This window comes from Lepidochelys kempii, chromosome 2, assembly GCF_965140265.1.
Source record: "Lepidochelys kempii isolate rLepKem1 chromosome 2, rLepKem1.hap2, whole genome shotgun sequence".
NCBI classification, from domain to species: Eukaryota; Metazoa; Chordata; order Testudines; family Cheloniidae; genus Lepidochelys; species Lepidochelys kempii.
In genome coordinates, this window is record NC_133257.1 from 235,551,215 (window position 1) to 235,575,565 (window position 24,351).

Genomic DNA, 24,351 nt, shown 5'->3' on the forward strand with positions numbered 1-24,351 from the left:
CGAGTGAGACTTGTAACACTTAGCAGCTATGTATAATCTTTACTCTCACCGATGAACACTAACTCCAAGAGCAAGTCAACTGAAGTCAATGGAGCTACTTGTGTGTGTCTCAGTGCTCACCAACCTGGTTAAAGGCTGCACAGTCCAGCCCTATATCATACAATGGCACAGCTACTGCAATAGAAGGTTGAAATCTGACATTCAAGATGTCAACAAATTTTTGTATGACCTTTAAATCGGAATATTATAGACTGCTTGGCAAAACTTTCATCTTGGACTTATTTGGTCCAAGATAAGCATCTTTAATACAAAGCTAACTTATTTTTTTAATTAATTTCACTGTGCTAGGTTAGAATGACTGACAGCCTTAATTGGCAGGTCCCTGGCTCCTGAAGATATTGCTTTGCTATCCATGTTTTTATGTTATTAATATAATGTTCTTTTAGCTGAAATGTAAAGTTTGTGTTATAATAAAGAAAGTCTATTTTGTTTGCATTTACTTCCGATAACAATATTATGTGAACAATTTTTTTCTCCGCTTTTGAGAAAAATATTTAAATCTGAATGATGAAGCATTATTTCCATAAAAAGCTGTTCCTGCCAAATCCCATGACAAATTAATCATGTATGGCCATGAAAAACAGAATCAGGAAATTGTCAATAGGTTATGGATCAGACCTTATATATCGAATGTAACTGATAGAGATTTTTTACAGATTATTTTATTAATTTGATTTTTTTTGTTTTTTTTTCCAAAACAGACTCTGTAACTGCAAAATCTCCAAAGTATAAGAATCTGAAGCATTTAAAGAAGCATGTGACTAGCAGCATAAGGGTTCATTTTATGCCAGACTGTAGTTCAGCTCTTCATGCTACAGCCTGGGTATACTTGCCTTTCCGCGCAGTGAGGTTATGCAAGTGTCTTGGAGGGCAGAATTGGGCCCAATGTACTCCTTTAAAAGGTCCAATCGAATTATATTAAATTTTTGTGGCGGCCACCTCCTGAAATTCAACTGCTGCAGAGATTAGAATTGCCACAGACATCTCCTTCACAGATGCCCAGATTTTCAAGGGTCACAAGTGATTTTGAGTGCCCAGGTATGAAACAGTTTAAAGGTGGTTGATCTTCAGCAGGCAGGTGATCAGCATTTTTCAAAAATTTGTTCCCTTTAATGCAGTGGTTCTCAAACTTTTGTACTTGTGACCCCTTTCACATAGAAAGTCTCTGACTGCAACCCCCCTAATAAAATAAAAACACTTTCTTACATATTTAACACCATTTTAAATGCTGGAGGCAAAGCGGGGTTTGGGTGGAGGCTGACAGCTCATGACCCCACAGGTAATAATCTTGTGACCCCCTGAGGGGTCCCGACCCCCAGTTTGAAAACCCCTGCTTTAACATGTCTCCAGTTAAGCACCCCAGATCACGAGACACTTCTGAAAATCTTGGCTGTTTTCTCCTGACAGTATCAGTCAGTGAAGTAAGAATTTCTAAAGGGAGCATGGCCCAAAGTTAATAGGCTCTCCTGGTCTAACAATTTCACATAGATCATTCTGAAAGAGATGATTTGTCTCAAAGACAATACTCTCCAAAAAAGTGATTAGCAGTAGGAGGGAGCACCCCAACACAACACTACAGTGATCGAGGCAATGGAGGCCACATACTGCACTTTGCTGATAAGAAGGCAGTGCGAGCAGAAGCCCCCTCTCTCTTCCAGCTAATTGTTTTTTAAATCTGACCCACAAGTTTTCATCGCCTTCACCCAAGACCGTGTAATGAAGTGATTCAAATGATAGGCTAGAGCAGTGGTTTTTTCACCCTTTTTTTCATTTGCAGACCCCCAAAACATTCAAATGCAGGTGTGAACCCCTTTGGAAATCTTAGACACAGTCTGTGGACCCCCGGGGGTCCATGGACCACAGGTTGAAAACCATTGTTCTATGGTAATGACAACCTTTTGTGGACCCCTTAGACACAGTCTGCAGAACCCCCAGGGGTCCACGACCACATGTTGTAAACCACTGGGCTAGAGTGACTCAACAACATTAGTGAGTTGCACACCATCAGGTGGTGGGATGGACAGTCTTGGATGTTGGCAGTTATTGGAGTTGGGCAGCTCCACAACTTGAAGTCATGAACATGGTTTTTTGTTGTAGAATTTTTTAGTGGGCTGGTTTTTCCACCAGGTATGGTGATCTGCCACAGAGCCAGTAAACTAAAGCTTATCACAAGGTTTGCATAGCTTGGCTTGGCATCTGATTGTGTTGAATGTGGTCCCCAAGAGACTAGCCTTACTGCAAAATAGCAAAATCTTGAACAGGGACTAAGTGAGTGACCTTATCCTGTCACACAAGTATAGTGTCCACTGGGAAAAGGTTTTACTATGAACATGAATGGCAAGAAACCCAGATAATGGAAGATGGGGACCCACTCCTACAACCTCTTACTCACGTGAGAAGTTATTGTTCATGTGAGTAATCCCACTGACGTCAAAGGAACTACTCACATGAGTAGGGGTTACTCAAATGAGGGAGAGTTGTATTAGTCAGTGGCATAAAACAGATAAAATAGAAAATGTGGTAAAAATGATTATGACTTTCCAGAGTGTATTGTTATTAGTATAATGACTTACAGAGCATAATCCCTTGCAAAGATGCACATATCAAGCTACTGAGAAAATAACGCTGAATACATTTTAAGAGAAATAGCTCATGTGGCTGAATATGAATAACGGACAAAAGCTGAGGCATTTTCAAGTGACAATTAATTTTGCATATTTTATTTCCATTGTACAATTACATTTATGACAAAAAGAAAACATGCACCAATGTTTCAGTAACAAAAGTAACTTACTAAAGAAAATACCTCGTATGTGTGTGGTATGTATAGCATTTCCCATTAGCTATTGCCATTCAGAAGATATTAGTAGGTCTGAAACCAAAATTAGTAATATAATGCAGACAAGTAGTATTATTTAATAAATTGTATGTCCAAATGCTTGGAAACTGTATTTTTCAAGTCCATCCTATTTCTAGTCAGATGCTAGAAAATAGATATTCATTGGTAACATTACAAAATATAAAAGTTAGTCCTGTGCAATTTTATGACAAAACTATTTACACTTTTCATGCACTGTTCTCCCTAATTTATAAATAAGGCTAAGTTTTTGTCATGGATATTTTTAGTAAAAGCCACGGACAGGTCACAGGCAATAATGAAATTTCAAATTCATGGAAGCCTGTGACCGGTTCTTGACTTTTACTAAAAATACCCATGACAAAATGGGTAGCCTGGGCAGCTGTGGGGAGTGGGAGGGGCTGGCAGCTCGAGAGTCCCCCTCCACTGGCAGCTCAAAGCTGTGGGGGTCCCTCCTGCTTCCCGTGGCAGCCGGGAGCTCTGGGGATCTTCCCTGCTGCCCACTGCAGTTGGGAGCTGCCAGGGTCCCTTTGCTGCCCCCAGTGGCCAGGAGCAGTGGGGATCCCCCCCTGCCACCAGGTCCCCCCTGCTGCCCATGGTGGCCAGTAGCAGCGGGAATTCCCCCTCCTGCCTGCTCCCCCCTGCCACCTGTGGCAGATCTCCCCTGCTGCCCATGGCGGCTGGGAGTGGCAGCAGGGAGCTGCGGGACTCCCCCGTAGCTCCCTGCCTCCGCAAGTGGCAGGGGACCCTGCAGCTCCCAGCCAATGCTGGCTAAAGTCATGGAGTTCTTTGGAAGTCACGGATTCTGTTACTTCCATGACCTCTGTGACTAAATCGCAGCCTTATTTATAAATAATAATACTCTACACTGCCTCTCCCTTTCATCTGAGAACCCCAAAGTGGTTTACAAAGGTTGTGCCATATTATTGTTACTATACCCATTTTTCAAAGGAGTTGATAGCGACCCAGAGGCTATTTGACTTTCCAAGGTTCACAGTGAACTAGTGTTATAATCAATAGTAGGACCCAAGTTTCCTGATTCCAAGTTTCCTGCTCTAACCAGTAGATACCTCTGCCTTTCCTATGTTTTATGTTACGTTTTTTATTACACACAAAAACTATGGTAAAAGAACATTATTGAGATTGCAAAGTCAGGTATTCAAAAGTTGGAAATGTCAGAATTAAAGTTGTCTGTGCATCTTGATACCCACATGGTTCATCATCAGAGTTGGAACTTTTAGATCTACTGCACAGACCTCTGCTACTGAGCTGAGTAACTGATAGCAATAGTAGGGTGTTATCCTGTATATGGACCGACTCTAGAGGGGGATGAGCCCCACACTTTGCCACGGTGTTTCATAGCTATTGCTGACAGCAGTGGAATGGTAAGACTCAGGAATCTTCCAACCTCCAGAAGGGAGTGTACTCTAGTGGGCAGAAACTCTCCTGCCTGCTTCCCCCGAAGCTTGACTCTTTCAACCTTGTCCCCTCCAACCTGTCCCTTTCACAGCCCTGTCCTAGTGCTTTTCTCCTTGACTACCTGGTTCTAATCTCCACTGCTCAGCCTTCTCATCTCAGTCCCACTCTCCCCCTCTGGGCTCACTGTCCAAGTCCCAATCTCCCCCTGACTCACAGTCTCTCCCTTTGCCCACACCCAGTCTCCTTACCCAGTTCCTCCCTCATATCCCACATTCCCAGTCTCCTTGCCAGCCTCAGTTTTCCCATTCTTGCTCTTCATCTGATCTGTAGCTGCCTTCCTCCAAGTTTCCCACGCCTAGTCTCCCTCTCTACATAAGGACCCAGGGACCAGAGCCTGGGTTGCAGATCCTGGGGAAGCTGATTTTCCCACAGTGCCACCAGGAAGCCATGCAGAGGCATATCCAGGGAGCACTGAGTAGGCACTGCAGGAAGTACTGCCCAGGAGACCCAGAGTGACAGTACCTTGCCATCCTCTGATTGACTAAGTGCCCCTACTTAACCCTAGGGGTTGCCTGGGCAATCACACAGACCTCAGTCTGCTGCAATGCCAGACTTTGCCTCGTCTCCTGATCTCTGACTCCAGCCTGACTCTGACCTAGATTCCTGTCTCTTGATTCTAACCCGGTATTACCTCTGATTTCCGATCTCCGACTGTGGCCTCACTCTGACCCTGATTCCTGCCTCTTGATCCCAACCTGCTACTGCTTCTGATCTCTAGTCTCTGACCCTGGCCTGACTCTGATCCTGACTCTTGTTTATGGGACCTGGCCTTGCAATTCCTCCAACTGCAGCCTGGTGACTCCCATCCCTGGTGAGCAGACCTCAGTCCAGCTGTGACGGCCAGGCAAGATCACCGGTTTCTAACACTCTAAGATCCACCTCTAATATCAGTCTCCCCTCAACCCTCCCTTGTCCCCTTATTGCTTTTTGTTCAGCTAGGCCCTGTTCTCCTCATCCCCTGCAGCTCCTCATCCAATCTCAGTGTTCCCTGCCCAACCAACTGTCTCCAGTCTTCCCACCAATTCCCTCCCTGGCTCCCAGTCTCAACCTACACTCCCCACCTCCTATCTCAACCAGTCCCAGTCTTCCCTCCCCACAGCTCCCAGTCCTAGTCTCCTTTCCAAGCCTCCCCTCTCACCTCCTGGATCCCAGTCCCAGACTCTCCCACCAACTTTTAGTCACAGTTTCTCCCCATCCCCTTCAGTCCCAGACTCACCACACTCCTTCTCCTAATCTATTCCTTTCCCTCCCAGCCTTCTGGCTTTTGTCCCCTCTGCATTTGAATCAGCTGACTTCCTCTTCCATGCTGCCTAGAGGCGTCATTCAGAGCACAGGAGAAAGATTCTCAGTCTCCATACCCAGCCTCACCTCAGCCCAGAGCAACTGAGAACAGCAGTTATAAGGAAAATCCTTCTGATCCTTGGGCTGGAGCATGCACCATCTGGTCAGCACTCGGAGCTGTGAGAGGCTCGAGTGTACTCAGAGAGGACAGAGTTTTCAGAGTTTTTAGCTGGTACGTTCTAGTAAGTCTCTGAGTATGTGTGAACTGCGATTTTTTTAAAGGTTTATAACTTGGTCATATTTGGACAGATTCTTCACAGAAACTGCAAAAGGCATATCACTGACACAAAGGCCACCTCCTTGCCAAATTTCATGTCCCTGCTCCAAAGCATGGGGATACTAGATCTGGTCAAAGAAAAGGTATCAAGAATTTTTTAACATGGGCAAACCAAAATATTTTTCCTAGCCTCGTTTGCAGAAATGGCTGAAACATTCTGTCTCAAATTTTCCAAAAGACTTCAGCATGCTACTGGAACCCTAGGGATTTGGGGTACAGACTGACCCCAATAATTACCACAGATCTTGGGAACTTAAAACAAAAGTTAAACAGTTATCATGAAATTTTTACCCAAAACACTATGATTATTATCAAAATTCGACATTCGTGAGGCCTCATCTGGAGTACTGTGTCCAGTTTTGGGCCCCACACTACAAGAAGAATGTGGATAAATTGGAGCGAGTCCAGCGAAGGGCAACAAAAATGATTAGGGGTCTGGAACACATGACTTATGAGGAGAGGCTGAGGGAGCTGGGATTGTTTAGTCTGCAGAAGAGAAGAATGTGGGGGGATTTGATAGCTGCTTTCAACTACCTGAAAGGGGGTTCCAAAGAGGATGGCTCTAGACTGTTCTCAATGGTAGCAGATGACAGAACGAGGAGTAATGGTCTCAAGTTGCAGTGGGGGAGGTTTAGATTGGATATTAGGAAAAACTTTTTCACTATGAGGGTGGTGAAACACTGGAATGCATTACCTAGGGAGGTGGTAGAATCTCCTTCCTTAGAGGTTTTTAAGGTCAGGCTTGACAAAGCCCTGGCTGGGATGATTTAACTGGCAATTGGTCCTGCTTTGAGCAGGGGGTTGGACTAGATGACCTTCTGGGGTCCCTTCCAACCCTGATATTCTATGATTCTATGATTCTAAAATAAGTTGGGGGCAACCAATTTAAGAGCTTTATATTGCCTTCACTGCTACTATGCCACACTGTAGGGACTGACCATGCTGTATGGTCCTAACCTGCCTGTCTGGGTATTCTTAACTGTACTGGGATGGGGGTGTAGGTAATCCATGGGTTCCATAGTATGAATCCAAACTGTTCCAAGGGGGCTGTATGTAGTCCATGGATGTGAGTGAATGCAGGGTGCTTTCAAGAAGGCTTAAATATGTCTCCAGCCTAAAGCAGCACCTTATTGATTTTCTCCACAGATTTTAACTCACTCCTGATTGGTTATGCTTGCGTACTTCTCATGGAGTAGAAATTCCAGGCAGATGGTTAGATTTTAGAGCAGAACATACTTATTAGGTCACCTCTGCAGCTCATGAGCTCCCTCTGTTTAGAGATGTGCTGGTCAGTCACCAAATGCCTAAAAAGTTCTTTAGCATAGATGGATGACCTCCAGTGGCTCGAAAGAGAAGGTCATGTTGCCAGTCTGGAATCTCCGGGACTGTAATATTGTAGTTGTTGCTCAGCCTAAAAGGATAGTAAAACCATAAGTAGTAAAGAATAATGAGTGGAACCCACCCCACAAAACTAGTTCCAGTGGAAAATGGTGGGTATTTATAAATAATTTAAATTGGACTGGTAAAGTACATCTTACCATGATGTCTGAAGTCTTGCAGCTGAGGAGGGCTCACAGGACTGGCTGAGGTAAGAATTTTTGTGTGTGAAAAAAACAAGACAATGATAAAGAGTAGCATCTTTTGACCTTAAAGCGGTGGCAGCCCCTGCCTGTGCAGCAGATGCAATGTAATTCTTGTCTCACACTCAGACAACAACGCATTTTCATTTGCCCCGGCAGGTCCTTCCACCTCTAGAGGGCACACACAGGCAACCACTAGCCTTGGGTTATGAACTGTGATGCGGGAAGCAAGGAGGAAGTGGATCCATGACAAAGTAAGTGAGATTTTGCAGAATACCAACCAGCAGCTGGAATACCAAAGAGAAAGATGCAAGAGAAGAAGAAAGAGAGAGAGGCCGGATAGCGTGAAGAGAGATTGAAAGCACAGTTCTGGAGCAGGGATTCAGGTTGAGGGAGGAAGTTAGAGCACAGCATAAAGAACTGTTTGAGAGAATGCTTGTGCTTATGGCAACAAGACACAGGATCCAGCTCCAGCTGCTCCTCCTGTTCCAGCTCCACATACTGAGTCCCCTCCATGTTACCATGTCCTCCAGCCCATGCACTCTTTGACATAGACCACCTCAGTACTGTCCAGAAGAAAGGAATGGTCGCTGGAATGGCCAAACGTTCCCCCCTGCAGTCCTCCACTCCAGGTCAGTCCAGCAGCAGCCCATGTGCAAAACGCACTAAAAGAGTCAAGGAGAACAGAGACAGTCAACACCCGAAATAGTTATGGGGTGGCACTGAACAGAGCTTGAGTGTTTTGCACCACTGTGCACTGCATTTCCTCATATCCACTGTTCACTGGGCTTTGTACTGTTTTTGTTTGTTGTATTGTAAATTTTGCTGGCAGCAGGTCTGCCTATCACATTTTTAACATGGTGACTTTCTATTGCATGATGATTTACAAATAAAGCATTCCATATGCACACAAGGTAGCATTATCATGATTTATTACATTTACTTCAGAGGAACTTGATCACAGTAATCCATAAGCTGTGCTTGGAGTACATGACCAGTTTAAATAACATGCATAAAACCCCATTAGTTTCAAAACATCAATCACAATTAAGTTGTGTTTAAGTACATGGCCAGTTTTTATAAACTGCATAAAAGTTTTCACCCATGCCATCACAGTAAATCAAACTGCATGATGAGGTACATGACCTGAATATATAAAATGCATAATACAAATTCATAAAAGCCACCTTCTGGATCTGGCCTACACCCACATGATGACTGCAGCACAATTACAAATACTATTTCATTCCCTATTCATTCATACTACTGTACACATACATTATGTCATTTCCCCTCACCCACTAGAATAGGGGTGGGCAAACTTTTTGACCCGAGGGCCATATCGGGGTGTAAAACTGTATGGAGGGCAGGGTAGGGAAGGCTGTGCCCCCCAAACAGCCTGGCCCCCACCCTCATTCACCCCCTCCCACTTCCCACCCCCGACTGTCCCCCTCAGAACACCTGACCCATCCAACACACCCTGCTCCTTGTCTCCTGACTGACCCTTCCTGGGACCCACTGCCCCAAATCGCCCCCCCCCCCCGATCCCACCTCCTATCCAACACCCCCCCGCTCCCTGTCCCCTGACTGCCCCAACCCCTATCCACAGCCCCACCCCCTGACAGGCCCCCCGGGATTCCCACACTCTATCCAACCCCCACTGTTCACTGACCGCCCCAGAACCTCCGCCCCATCCAACTGCCCCCTGCTCCCTGTCCCCTGACTGCCCCCAGGACCTCCTATCCAACTTCCCCACTGCTGCTGCCCCCTTACCATGCTGCTCAGAGCCCCCTTACCATGCTGCTCAGAGTAGCAGGAGCTCGCAGCTCCGCTGCCTGCGCGGCCACATGGCTGCGTGGGAGGGGGAACAGTGGGGGAGGGGCCAGGAGCTAGCCTCCCAGGCTAGGAGCTGGGCAGGACAGTCCCACGAGCCGCATGTGGCCCGTGGGCTGTAGTTTGCCCACCTGTGCACTAGAACATGCGCACCCATAATGTGGCTGCACAAAGCACTGCTGATTTCTGTTGTGCATGTGGATCCTGCCCCAGTAATGACAGGTGCACTTTCTGGCTGTATGTACCAGTCTAGAAGTCAAGCGGTGTCTTGAGTTCATTTCTGGCGAAATGGCTCACCTTTTTCCTCATAGCCATATTGCCTACGGTGCTCTGCACAAATAATGCAGATAGCACTGATCACACTGACATCCAAACATTCTGTAACCTTCACCACTGGAATTTCAATCTGCCAAACTCCTGTTCCACCCCTCTCCTGCAACTATGGAGTGTCACTGTACCTTCTTTGGCCAGGTCCTCTAAAACCAGGGTGTGGTTTCCTAAGCCATGGTAAAAGGAGGTAAGCAGGGTCCCCTAGAATTACAGTGCGGACAGTGACTCTATTCCCACCAAATGACATTGTTATGAATGATGTTCCAACTTGTACATGAAGGTAATCTTCTGATTTTAGAAAATCTGGCAACATGCACTTGTCAGTACAGCTCATGTTAGTGTCCATGAACTTGCTCTGTGGTTAACCAGGGCCTGCACAATGGAGGAGTAGTACCCTTTTCATTTTATGTACTCATGTGTTCCATGCAGTGGGCAAACTATGGTCATATGAGTCCCTTCAATGGCCCTGGTACAGTTTGAAAATCTCTTTCTCTCAAAACCAGCAATTACTTCAGGGATGTGCTTATGCTCACCACCTTTGGGTATGTCACAGTCCTGATCAGCTCTCAAACCTCCACTACCACAACCCCTACAGTGGTCTTACCAACATCAAACTGGTTAGCTACAGATATGTAACAGTCTGAGGTAGTCAGCTTCCAGATGGTTATAGATACCTGCTTCTAGACTGGCATGACTTCCCTCATGTGTGTGGCCTGATGCCAGAGGATCATCTCATGTTGCTCACAAAGCTCCAGGAGTATCTGCTTCTTCATGCAAAAATTCTGGAGCCACTGCTGCTCACCCCAGGTCTGCATGACAATGTGATCCCACCAGTCTGTGCTCATGGCCCTGCTCCAAAAATGGTGGTCTACATATGGGGAATCTGTGGTTATGGCAACCAGCAACCAACAGGACGCAGCTGCCAGGTGTCAAGAGCTCACCTGGGTCTGGGCACAGTTGCCTAGCAACCCAATGAGGTTGTCTGTTCTCAATAAACCCTCACGTAGTGACTGTGCTCCCTGATTGGACAGAAGGGGCAACAGATCACCATTTAAGCCTTGTAGCAACAATAGCAGGCTGTGGCTGCTCAGCATGTTCAATGACCACAGCAGCCCCAGACCTGCTTCCTGTACTAGCCCTTGCTCCAAACCGTGCTTGCTCCCATTCCAGCCCTAGTCCTGACCTTCCTCAGAACTCCTGACTACAACCACTGGCTTGTCACCTGGGCATGCTGCCATATTCTACTCTGACCACTAACCTAGACTCCTGTTCCAACCACTAGGACGCACCATCTACATTTGGTGTGTTATATTAGGGCTGTACCACTCTCCACAAGGTGCAGTCAATGGGAGAAAAAACTGCTGCCAAAATGTCCACCAGAGTCTCATGGATATTCTGGCTGACTCCTGAAATAGGATTGAAAGCGCAAGCTGCACAAATTCTTCTATTGGTGCTGGACCCATGTTGCTGGCTCCAGTTGCTGGGAGCATGCAGACCCAGAAATGGCCCGTCTGGATGTGTTTGTGGGCTTCTGTTCAAGTGCTGTGGCATGGACAGACAAGTTTCCCCACAATACACTCTGAACAAAGGCCTGGAGAAGCTACAGCTGGTGAGGGCACTAGGCACTATCGGACATGTCTCCAGAAGCAGAAGATCTGCTTTGGGTCTGAGTAGTGCAGTATGGAGGTCCATAAATTGTAAACTCAGGTTTAAAATGCAGTGTGGATACTCAAGTGCAGTCTTGGAAACACTGAGCCCACAGGTGCAAGTTCCCACAGACCCTGTTTTACAATGCAGTGTAGATATACCCACAGAGAGTATGTGCCTCTGCATGGGCTCCTGATCTAAAGATCTCCATCAGAGCCATACTACTGGGGACTCCCCTTGTTGCGATGATGCCATATCTGATTCCATACTTCCAGGATATAAATAGTTTCATTCTAGAAGGACAGCAACTTAGATATTTGTCATTGTTTCATGTTGTATTTAAAAACAGGCATACAGTTTTGCTATGCATAACTTTCAGGAGCAAATAGTCTCAATTTGCAGCAGCATCTCTCTTATCTATCAAAGAAACATTATAGATAAGTGCAGTGTGAATTTTTTCCTGTTTTTTTCATTTTAATATTGATAGTCACCACCTGAGAAGGCCACAGGACTTCAGTTTGACAAAATTATACTATGTGTATTTTGACCTTATTTTTAATTTTGTACAGGTTTCTGTTTTGTCAGCGGTTTATCAATACCTGAGCATGATGTAATGTTTTCTAAAAGGTAAATAAAATGTTTTAAAAGAGTGATACTGCTCTCACTCTGTGGACAGAAATCCCATTGAGCTTAATGATGTTTCACAAAGACAGATGATAGAATATGGTTCAAGCTCTTTACTGTGGTACCATACCAGGCTATAGCAAGTTGTAAAGCTGACCAACAGATGCAGCACTTGTACAAATGAGCTCTGCTCCACCTGCAGCCCACATTCAATTCCTGTGAAGTTTTAGCTCCACATCTAGAAGTGCATAATTAGTTTCTCAAGCCTGAATTTTATTCTAGCACAAGATTCAATTATCCTGTGCAATAAGTGGGGCAGTGTTGGCAAAGCTAATAGGAAAAGCCAAATGTAGCATCAAACAAAAAGATACATCTTTTCCTTCTAACCAGAGTTGCCACCTGTAGGAAGTCTTCATGCTCTTAATTATCATTCTTGGAGTGTGTTTTTTTTAATTGTCCTGTCAGTTGCTCTTTTAAGGCTTCATTCAAAGATAACTGAAGCCAATAGAAAGATTCCTGTTGACTTCAGTGGGTTTAGAATTTCACATTTAAGGCTTTTCCTTGGCTGAATAACCTTACGTCATTCAGGAAAGCCCACCACCAATACAGAATTCAAGATCTTCTTCACAACTCTCAGTGGACTTCCTCTCTTAACATTCTTGGCAATAGTCAGAATATCACACTGGTACCCAAGATGGGTCAGGCTGCAGGCTCCTGCTGAAGAATATTAATTTCTCTGCAAATGAGAACCACAGGAGGTACTCTGATGTTGAAATGAGCTGTTAGAAATGTTTGAGGTCCTACATTTTTATTACTACATTAGTATTTATACATAGTTATTTATAAAAAAAAAGAAAGGAAAGAGCAAAATTCTGCTCATTGATCTGCACAGTAGCTCCCAATTCAGACTCTCTGCTCTCTAGCGAATTCCATACATGTCAAACAGATTATTGGAATCAAGATCTGCCATACAGATCAGAGAACAGATTGACCTATAAAAACAACTCAGCCCTCTCTCCTACTGTTGTTATTCTGTTCTGTTCACTTATAAAGGAACAATTCTAATGAGACAACAATTGAAGTTTATTTGCCTTTGTAGCTTTACTTACACTGAAAGTGCATATAAAGCTGATTCAAGTGTACTGCAGCTTCAATCATTGGCATTTCCTGCACATATTAATATAGAGCTACATTCTTTGGATTCTCTAAGTGTATTTTGTCAAACTTCCTGGAGAGAGTTAAAGGATAAGACTGTTTTCCTTGTATCTGTAATTTCAATGGTTTTCATTATAACATTTTATCTACACTCAGGAGTTCTCATAATACTCATAAAATATATATTTAAATGAATGGAAAGATTATATCCTCTCAGTATGGTTACAGAAGCTATGCACATTCCCCAAGAGGAGAATATTCCAAGTCTCAACAATCTGTATGCAAAAGTGCTATTGTGGATTATACAAATAAAATCATTATGGCTGCTCAAACAGACTAGTGGCCGCCCAATGTATTGCCAAATGGGGGACCCAAATCCAAATCTGTGGCCCAGCTCAGTCCAATGCTCCAGGCAGTTGGGATGGAATGCAGTTCCTCCACAGCCCTCCCGAGATTGGAAACTACTTTTGTTTCACTCAGGAAACTAGAAGCATCCACAATAACCATAAAGTTTGTGTTTTTTTGAGAAAGGCCTGTGTACTTACTTCAGAAATAGTGTGTCACTTCATTGAGTCATTGCCATACCATATGCTCTCTGTTGAAATATACAGTATTAGTAATTATGTAAAAAGTGGATGTAAATTACACATTGAACAGCTGCTGGTATCTTCCAAGGTATATGATATCCTCCATTAATAAACAAACTTGCTTCAAAACAAGGTCACTGGATCCAATCCTACATTCCTTGCACACCCAGAACTCCCATAGCAGACTTCAAGGGCAGTTTTGTGTGTCCAATTAACACAGGACCAGGGTTTAAAATGAGTAGAATTATAATTTTCACCCACATTAAGGCTCCTTTTCACTGCCAGACTAGTGACTTTAGCATAAAATGAGAATCAGGACCTAAAGAGTACATTAGAAGCTTTCTACATGTCATGACTGGGGGGCGGATGGTCTGACCTATATGTTAAAGGTCGCAGCCATGTTTGGTCTTATGCTTTAGCTCAACACCATCTATCTAGGTGAAAGGTCCCAAACATATGCATGCTAACTTTGCCTTAGTTCAACATACAGGATGTAACCTGCAGGCCCCTTATGTTACAGTCAAAATATACTGTAATATAAACCTGTAAACTTATTATAATAAAACAAATAATCAAACCTATAAGAAAATAAGAAACGTATAAGAAAAGATATATAGGGAAGCAAGCAGGCTAGCCTTAGATGTATCTCATGTACGTGTTATGTACGTCAGTTCATTGCCAGGACACTTCTGTGGTTGAATTATGTACCTGTGGTCAGAACTTCCCTTTAAACTCTATCTTCAGCTCCCCAAATACTTGGCATTTTCCATTGGACCATTTATCGGTGCAAAGTTTATCTGTTCAAAGTTCATAGGCCTCAAGCCTTATGCTAACTTGCTGAAGCTAATGTCTTACAGGATGTAGGCCTGTAGGTTTCTCGCATTACTGCTGAATATAATGCAAAGCAGAATATAATGCAAAGCACTAAATATAATAAAGGCAAGCTAGCCCACTGGGCTACAGTAGCAGTGAATATAACAAAGGCAAACTAGCCCACTGGGCTACAAGAAGGTCAACATGTTGTCTAGGTTAGGGTGTCTTTTATCTGTATCTTTTAACTGTGTCTTTTATCAGTCTTTTATATAACATTCACAGGAAAACTAGATAAAAGAGATTACAAATAACAAATAAAACATATTTCTTCACTGAAAATTAAACTAATATAGAATTTTATTTGAAAAAATATGTGAATTATATAGATGAAAAATTCCTTAAATGTAAGAACTTGCTAAAATTCTATTATATTTGTATAATTAGCTATTTTTCTTTCTCTGAATAAGGTGGACTTGTTTCACTTCCTTCTTCTAGGCATCTACATTTTCTTCTCAGGGTAAAAAAAATTCTTTGCAAGGCAGTTCTTACTTATTTGCAATATAGATAATTTTGTGCTTCTCAATTATACTAATGTCATGCTCCAGTTGTTTCATCTGTGCTTCCAGCCTTTCTTTACGAATCTTCTTTGGTAAGGTGTCTATGTCTACCGAAAGGCCCTGGAACTCATGATGTACCTCTTCCCAATTCTTTTTCAGACCCTAAATCCATTTTATGAAAAGAAAACTTATGAGAATAATTTATTTTGTTGAAATGCTATATTTATATAAAGTATTTAGCAATTTTAACAAACATTTTGCCCTATGATATGTGCTCACCCCCCCAGTAACAATCAACAGAAGTTAAAATAATTGATTAACATCTGGATAATATTTAATGTGGCCAAATAACTGGGCACAATTCATTAATCTCTTAAAAGTCAATGTAATAATAGCAAGGATGAATTTGGCCTGGTGTCCTAAAATAAGTAGGGTGATCTAAGCAATGCTTACATTTTAATGGAACATTAATATATTACAGATTTAAAATGGTATTCTAAAGTGACTACATTTGGCATTACAAGACTTGCTTTATCTGTGTACTTGTAGCATGTATCTGTACATGGCTGTGTTTTATTTGTGATGGGTATTTTCAAAATCTTTAATGATAATCTGGTAATGTAATCTGTAAATTATTTTTTTTTTAAAAAAAGACTATGGCAGCATGTGCATCTAAAGGCAGAATTTGGACCTGTTTAGTTGCTGGTTTGTAATGTTATTTTTCTCTACAATCAAAAGCAGTAAAATATGTGTATGAAGCTAGTAGTAATTCAGCAGACATGAGGCATTCTTTACTGTTTTGTATTTAAATATGAAAATGAATACAGGATTTCTGAAACCCTCCTAGAAGAGTCATTAATTTTTGTCATTTAGAGGCACCTTTTAATGTGTGCAATTCAGATCTGATCTGCACCACTGAAGACAATGGGAGTTTTCACACGGACTTCAGTGTATAGACCTATCGGTGTTTACTTCCTCCCTGGAGAAGCGGGGAGCCCAAAACACAGAGTCAAAATCTCCCTCCAGGGCTGCTCCAGAGGCAGCATAACAATGTGCTGATCCTTCTTATGGGCAAGATTGTAAACTGATGACCTAACCCTATATAAAAAATTATGAATTCTGAATCACTGAGACAAATATACTGAATCTATTCTCAAAGCTTTTTTTCCTCATAAAGAGTATACCCAAAGTAAGTGAAATTGAAAGAAATTTCAGATTTTTGTCTCTAATTATTTCCATTTATTTGTTGTGACATCATAAAGAATTTAAAAGAAGATATTGGATTATCCAAATAAAATAAGTATCTGAAAAATTCTTAACTAGCAAAAAGTACTTCTTTCGTCACACTCTGATATCTGACAAATGTCAGAACAGAATGTTATCAAACAAAAAGAAAAAGCAAGAGAAATTCCAGCCCAGATGGTAGGGTTCCCCCCAAATAAATGTTACAAAGGGCCAATAAATAGGCACTTACAATGAACATGCTTCCTCTATAACTATTATTGTGAGGTTATAAATAAAAGACTCACCACTTTCACAATCCATGGTGAAAACTGAGAAATAGTAGTAGCCTTCTCTCTTTTGCTTTACACAATTTTGCCATTATTGGTGCGGGAGCCTTCTTGTTGACAGCTCCTGACATCTCTGACAGTCTTCTGTCTGTATCTCTCCACCTCACACCTTGTTTCAAGTCTCAGCTGAAAATGTCTCTTTTTCCCCTTGCCTATACCTCTTTATTTCTCTCTCCCTCTGATATTATTGTTATCTAACCCTTTCCCCTGTATTATCTAACACTGGAAAACATTTTGGAATACATGTTGTATGAAATACACTATACATTAAACATGGGGTGTCATGAATTTGGAAAAAAAGAAGAAGTTGTATTTATCTAAGACTCAAAGACACTAATCCTGCAGCTGGATCCCTGGTGTTGAATCCCTGTAGCTGCCTGGAGCTTCACTGACTTCACTGAAGCTGTGGGGGAAGGGATCCAGAACTGGAGCCCCAGATGGGAGATACCTGTAAAATTGAACTTTAGAACATCCTGAACCTGTGAAATTTGAGTCAGATCAGATTGTTTGCCCAGCCCTACCTATAATTATTCTCGAGCTCCATCTAGTGAAAAGCTAGCCAATCCAAATGCATTGTTTCTTGTGCACCATAGTACTTTGATACATTGTATACTTTTCTGTTACTTATATGGAAATACAAATCTAATTTGTCTTTTGTACTTACCACTATGAAACCTAAATCAAAATGCATACCTGTAGGAGACTTTCCCTTTCTTCATCAGAGAGCCGTTTCATGGCTTTTTGCCTCAGAGTCTCCTTGACATACGCATCATACTCTTCTTGGGCTCTCTTTACTTCCTCGCTTCGCTTAATTACATATTTGGGAGTAAGACCATAATCCTGAAATATCAAGGGAAAAGTTCCCTATAGAAACTTATAAGAAGAAATCAATGAACAATATGATATAAATATTATCAGTAATGGTATTTTAAATTTATCAAGGTAGATTTGAATATGGTTTATTACTATTGAACAAAAAAAATCATGTCAGGGCCACCATCTTCTGAAAAGCATCAAGCCTGATTCTTCTGTAGTCCGTCCAAAGCCTGTGAAAATGATTCTCATCAATTTTATGTATAAGGCCTCAGAACCAGATGGAAGTAAAAATGGAAACCTCCATATCTAAGGATTGATAGAAGACTCACCTATTGAACAGTTTTAGACCAGTTAACCATAGTGCAACTAGTTTATATCAATACTTCATGACATCAAATGCCATACTTTGAAATGTGCATTCCTTTGCTTTTCATGTGTACAGATTTTTGTTATAACATTATATACCATACAAAAAAGTCAAAATGTTTAATATAATGTGTTGCACAATGTCTCAGTTATGCCTGAGAGACATAGTTTTGCATTAGGAGTGATATACAAGCCCAGCAGTTTCTCTGGGCAGGATTGTGTTTCAAGAAGGTACACTTCCTTCCCAGATGTGCAGGGGGAACACGCCCACTACATCATCCTTTACATCTTTGGGGTGGCTTGTGACCCAATGGGTGCTGGGAGAGACAGTGACCGTGCTTGGCTATTGTATTGGTGGTGCAAAGGATAGGAACGTTTTTTGCTCCTTCCTCTGTATTTGTTCACTTGCCCACCTACTAGGCACGAGGTCCCTTTTAATTCCATAGGTAATATACAAAACAGACAAAAATTCCCTTGACTGGAATGTGGCTTTATATAGTAAAATTTACTTTCTAATGGATCTTTCAAATCTGCTATAAGTACTAGTGTAGTTTCAAATGTAAAATTCTGCATAAATTGGTGGGAAAGCAAACATAATGAACGCAATTTCCTTTGCGATATTTTGTAAGGTTTTTCAAATTAATATCTTGTTCTGTATAGCAATTCTGCATTTCTTGCAAGTTTTATGATTTGAAGATGGATTGCTGCTCTTTTGGACATAAAACAGGTACTCATTTGTATGGAAATGTGTGTGACTGGGTAAAATAGACAGCATACAGCAGTTTACTCAGCCTTATCTAATTTTTGCAGATGAGAGTATAAGGATATTATTAATCCTAATCAGTGTTCACGTCACCTTTCATAAAGATCCAATGATTTAGATGTGAGCTGATATTTATGGATACTAGGCAAATGTATCAGGAGGAGACATATACCAGTAACATTGTGGATTGTAAACTGTAGTTGGTAGAGATTTTGCAACCAATTAATATTTCAATTTTAGCTTTTTTTGTTACACTGGAGGCTCAGGGTCCTCTGAAGGCTGAGAATCCCAGATATTTTTCTGCTTTATTTCCTCCCCCCCTTTGGCCCAAAGCTACATATCACGATGACCATCCAGTGAATGGAAAGTTTGGGCTCTATCAGAAGCCTACCAACACCACTCCTGAAATGGCACAGGGTCACTGCAGAGCAACATGAAGCGCTGTTTCCCCAGTGACTGAGCATACTGCCTTTGCAATGCTCCTCAGCTGGCCTAGGAGAGAAGTGAGAGTGAGTCAACTCTGAAGCTTGGTCTACACTACAGAGTTAGGTTGATGCAAGGCAGCTTATGTTGACCTAATCAGGTCGGTGTACACACTACAGTTTTGCTCCTGCTGATGTAACTGCCCTACTACACTAACATGATAACTCCACCTCCATGAGAGGCATAGGGCCCATGTAGGTATAGTTAGGGCAATGTAATGTCTGTGTAGACACTGTGTTACTTACATCGGCTGTTGGCTGTCATTCTTGTGAATTTCACAGCTCCATGCTGAAGCTGTGAAATTGATAAGAAAGTCGGGCTGTCATTGGAGGCAAGTGAGGGGCTCTAGCTAGAGCCTGGCTTCCCCCAGGCTTCCCGTTGGGCTGTGCCCACCTGGCTCTCTGCTGCCAGCTGGACAGCTGCCCAGAGGCTCCCAGCTCCCCACAGGGAGCCCTGGTGTTGCCTGGAGGCTCCCAGCTCTTCTCGACTGGGAGCTCAGCTGTTCCCTCGGGCTCTCAGCTCCCCACTGCAGCTGGGCTCCCAGAGGGGAGCTCTGGGCCTGGAGTCTGGGCAGCTCCTGATGGGAGCCGGAAGCCTCAGTGCAGCCACCGGGCTCCCCGTGGGGATCAGGAGTCTCGGGGCAGCTGCCATGCTCCCCACGGGGAGACACCAGGCAGCAACTGGGCTCCCCATTACTGCTGTGGTTGTTAAGTTGACCTTACATAGGTCGACTTACCTTTTTAGTGTAGACATGCCCTGATACTCCACAGGATAGCATGTTGTGCAAATTTCAAGCTTGTTTTTGGTGAAAACGTAATGAAAATTAATTTACACAGAAAAAAGTAATTAGAGAGCCAAACCCTGGGAAATGGAGCAAAGATGAGTAAAAGGTCTTTGCTACATCCTAAAATGTTACACAGCTGAAAATCGGACTTGTAAGCACGTCCAAGCGGCTAGGACATGGATGTTACTATAGGATATGGGGAAGTAGCCGGCCACTCTTCTCCCTCCATGACTGGGGTTTGATGCAGTGATATACCACAAAGATCTCCTCTATGACAGTGGTTCTCAATTGGGTGAACACAGAAGTCTTCCAGGGGGTACATCAACTCATCTAGATATTTGCCTAGTTTTACAATAGGCTACATAATAAGCACTAGCAAAGTTAGTACATACTAAAATTTCATACAATGATTTGTTTATACTGCTCTATATACTATACACTGAAATGTAATATTTATATTCCAATTGATTTATTTTATAATTATATGGTAAAGGTGAGAAAGTAAGCAATTTTTCAGTAATAGTGTGCTGACACTTGTATTTTTATGTCTGATTTTGTAAGCAAGTAGTTTTTAAGTGATATGAAACTTGGGATACGCAAGACAAATCAGACTCCTGAAAGGGATATAGTAGTCTGGAAAGGTTGAGAGCCAATGCTCTATGACATCCATAGTTGTGCAGAGTCCTTGTAAAAAGTATCTCTCTGGGGCACCTCCCTAGCGAGGCTAGGGCTGCTCAGCAGGTCCAGTTCCCACCACGGGATTGGCCCAGTACAGGCTACAGAGTCTTAGTCCCTGGCAGCGGGCCCTGCCCTTGTGGGCTTGCTTACTTTGTTTACAGGTGGGGGAAAAGCAAAAGTTCAGATTCAACACAAAACAAGCTCCTCCTGGCGTCAATAAAAAGCAAAAGTGTCTGTGGCACCACCTTACTTCAGGGGTGCCTGGGCAGCAGCTTTGTCAGATGTTCTTATGGCTGAGTAGCCAAATCAATTTCTCTCTATAGGGCTTGCCCCTGGGGTTCACTGGGAGTGTTTCTGCGTGAGGGTTCCCTGTGCTATTTCAGAAACCACTCCAGTTGCTCCCTTCTCAGGGCTTCCCCCCTTGCATACTGCAGCTTCCTCATTTTACAGCCTTCCTCCCTAACATGCATGACTGGCAGGGCCAGAGGGGCGGGGCAACCTTAGCACACAGAGCAGCCCAAGCCCCTTTCCTGTCAGTGCAGGGTTTATACATGCCTTCACATACCCTCCCACTCAAAAATGACACCCGGGATTCATGTTGTGCATTGTGCATGCTGTCCTTGTCAGTTGTAGTGTCTGTATCTTGAGAAAAGAAATCCGTGTTTGTATGAGCCTTGCCTGCTCTGTGGGACATCTGTACAGTTGTAGAACTAGGTACCAATGCATGATCCTCGTGTTTGTGTCTTTCCTTATGTGCAGTCATCAGTCCATAATCAGCAAAAAGGAGGTCCCCAATAAGTAATAACGTAAAGTATCCATGGCCCACTTGATACCCACAGTTTCCTTTTTTATTACTGAGTATGCCTTTTCATAAATAATTTTTGAAATAATTTTTGACTCAGGTACAGTATGGGGTGTTCCTCTCCGCCGATGTCCTGTGAGTACTGCCCCAAGCCCCACATTAATTGTGTCCATCTAATTAGTTTGAAAACTGTGGGTTGAAGAGCATCTGTTTGCATCATAAGCTCTCTTGTAATGTTCTAAAGGCCTTACTGCAAGCATCAAACCACTGCATCTTCTGTGGTTTCCCATCCCTCATCAGGTCTGTGAGGGAGGCTGGGTGGTTGCAAAGTTTGGCATGAAGTGCCTGTAACATCCAGGCAAACCCAGAAATTGTCTAACTTGCTTCTTGGTCATGGGCCTCAGATAGTTGGCTAAAGCCTGTACCTTGTCCACGAGTGGGCATATATGTTCACCTCCACCATATTCCCAAGTAGGTGGCATCAGAGTTCCCAATCTTGCACTTAGCTGGATTGACAGTTAGGCTATTGCTGGCGACTGACTGCAATATTTCGGTAACACGGCCAAGATGGCTGTCCAAATCTTGGCTATATATAATTATAGCAGTGGCTTATCTGAATAAGCAGTGGCTTATCGCCCACATAGGAGGAGGACCTGGCTCACTAGTCTTTGAAAGGTCGCCACAGCTCCATGTAGCCCATATGGCATTGTTCAAGAGTGGTACAGCCTGACTAGTGGGCAAATGCAGTTTTCTCTCTGGACTCCAGAGTCCATGGAATCTATCCCATACCTTTTTGTAAGATTAATTGTATATCTGTACCTTGCTGCCCCAAAATGTTCCAGTAGCATACCTACCCTAGGCATGGGGCAATAGGTGCCAACTCCATGGGTGCTCCAAAAAATAGCAGGTACTCAGCACCCACCGGCAGCCCCATGGATCAGCTTCTCCCCCTCCTTCCCAGCGCCTCCTGACTGCCACGATCAGCTGTTCAGCGGCATGAACGAGGTGTTGGAGGGGAGGGGAGGAGCGGGGGCTGGGCATGCTCAGGGGAGGGGGTTGAACAGGGCAGTATGAGGTGGGGCAAAAGTGGGAAGAGGTGGGGGAGGGGTTGGGAGATGGAGCGGAGTGGGGGCAGGGCTGGGGCAGGTGTCGAGTACCCGCCCCGGCAAATCACAAAGTTGGTGCCTCTGCATGGGGCATGTATCAAACTTGAAAACTGCACTGACTTTATGGAAATTAATGCAAAATCTCATCATACCACTGGGTTTTGGGATGACAACTATGGGGCTTCACTATTCACTGTGTGACTCCTCCACCATGCCCAAGTCCAGCATAGTTTGGAGTTCAGCCTTGATGGTGTCCCACATCCTCCTGAGTAAAGGTCAAACAGTCTCTCTTACCATCCATTCAGGTTCCATCTGAATGTGATGGTATGTCCTGGAAGGACTGAAAATGCCTGGGGGAATGCTTGTATTAACAAGTCCAGATGAGTCTTTTGATATGCCCTTAGGGTCTCCCCCTTCTCGACAGAACTGATCCTTTCCATTGTCGGGATCTTGGTACCCAGCTCAGGGTCTGGGGTAAGGGGAGTGATTAAAAGGGCCTCCCTATCATGCCAGGCCTTCAGTAAATTGACATGATAGATTGAGTTTCTATCCTTTTCCCCGGATGCTGTATCACATAATCTAGGGGCCTACCTGATGCAGTACCTTGAAAGGCCCTTGCCATTGGGGTAATAACTTGGACTCAAACTTGACAACAGTAGGACTACTCAGTTGCCTGGCTTGAACATGTGTAGTCCCGCTCCTTGCTTGTAGGCTGCCTCCTCACATTGTTGGGCCTTCTGTAGGTTTTCGCAAGTGAAGGTCCTCAACCTTTTAATAAGCTCACGCAGCTGGAGGACATATTGCACCAAGTTTTCTGCCTCTGGTTCTCAGTTTTCCCACGACTCCTATAACAAATTGAGGATGCTTCTGCATTGCCACCATACAATATCTTGAAAGGGGAAAAGTCCATAGAGGGCAGGGTACTTCTGAGATGGCAAACAGTAGTGGGGGCAATAGTTCGTCCCATCATTTGGGGTTAGTGGTGACAAACTTCCTCAACATCTTTTTGAGGGTTTTGATGAAACGTTCCACCAAGTGGTCTATTTAGGGATGGAAGACTGATATTTTCAATTTCTCTATCTTCAAAAGCTTACACAGCTCTCGCATCAACTGGGATGTAAGGTTGGGCCCTTGATCTGTCAAGATTTCCCACAACAGGCCTACCCTGGCAAACACCTTCATCAGCTCACTGACTATTGTGCTCATGTTAATCGATCACAGGGGAATGGCTTCCAGGTAATGTGTTGCATACACCAATTACCACTAAAATATATTGATGGCCCACTGAACTATTTTTTAAGGGGCCAACTAGATCCAATCATATCCTATCAAAAGGGGTTTCCATTAGGAGCAGTGGAATGAGGGATGACCACCTGGACAGCTGGCAGTTCGGACAAGAAGCACAATAGTCCGCACATCTTGAAATGCTCTGCGCCAGCAAAAGTATCCTGTGAAGCAGTCAAAGGTTTTCTCCCTCCCGAAATGTCCTGCACAGGGGACCTCATGGGCCAACCCTAGTACCTCCCACTGATAAATGTTAGGGACTAGCAGCTGGACCCTGTTTTGCTTTTTGTGATAGAGCCATTCCCCTCATAGCTTGAAGTGGGGCCACTGTCTCTCCTTCTGGGGTCTACTACCTCCACATTGACTGTAGCTAATTTGTTGCATATCCACGAAAGGGTGGGATCTACCTGCTCTTCCCTCACAAAACTGGTGTCTCGGGCAAGGATATTGGCCCAGGCACTGTATGTCTCATCCTTGGGTGAGGGGTAAGAATGGGGTAACGGGCAAGAATGGGGTAAGGGGCAAGACCCCCAGTCTGAAGGTCCTTCATCAGGGTCT

At 43.6% G+C, this 24,351-nt stretch overlaps 1 protein-coding gene across 2 annotated transcripts in view; it reads right to left on the minus strand.

Annotated features, from left to right (window-relative positions):
• Positions 1–14,922: 14,922 nt before the first annotated feature.
• ENKUR (enkurin, TRPC channel interacting protein) overlaps positions 14,923–24,351 on the minus strand; it is a 32,626-nt gene continuing 23,197 nt past the window's right edge. For both annotated transcript variants that reach the window (XM_073334273.1, XM_073334274.1), the window contains 2 exons: positions 17,405–17,551; positions 14,923–15,302 (listed from right to left, as the gene is read on the minus strand). In XM_073334273.1, coding sequence (XP_073190374.1) covers positions 15,129–15,302; positions 17,405–17,551 — 321 coding nt within the window. In that variant the 3' untranslated portion in view covers positions 14,923–15,128. The remainder of the gene's footprint in view (positions 15,303–17,404; positions 17,552–24,351) is intronic.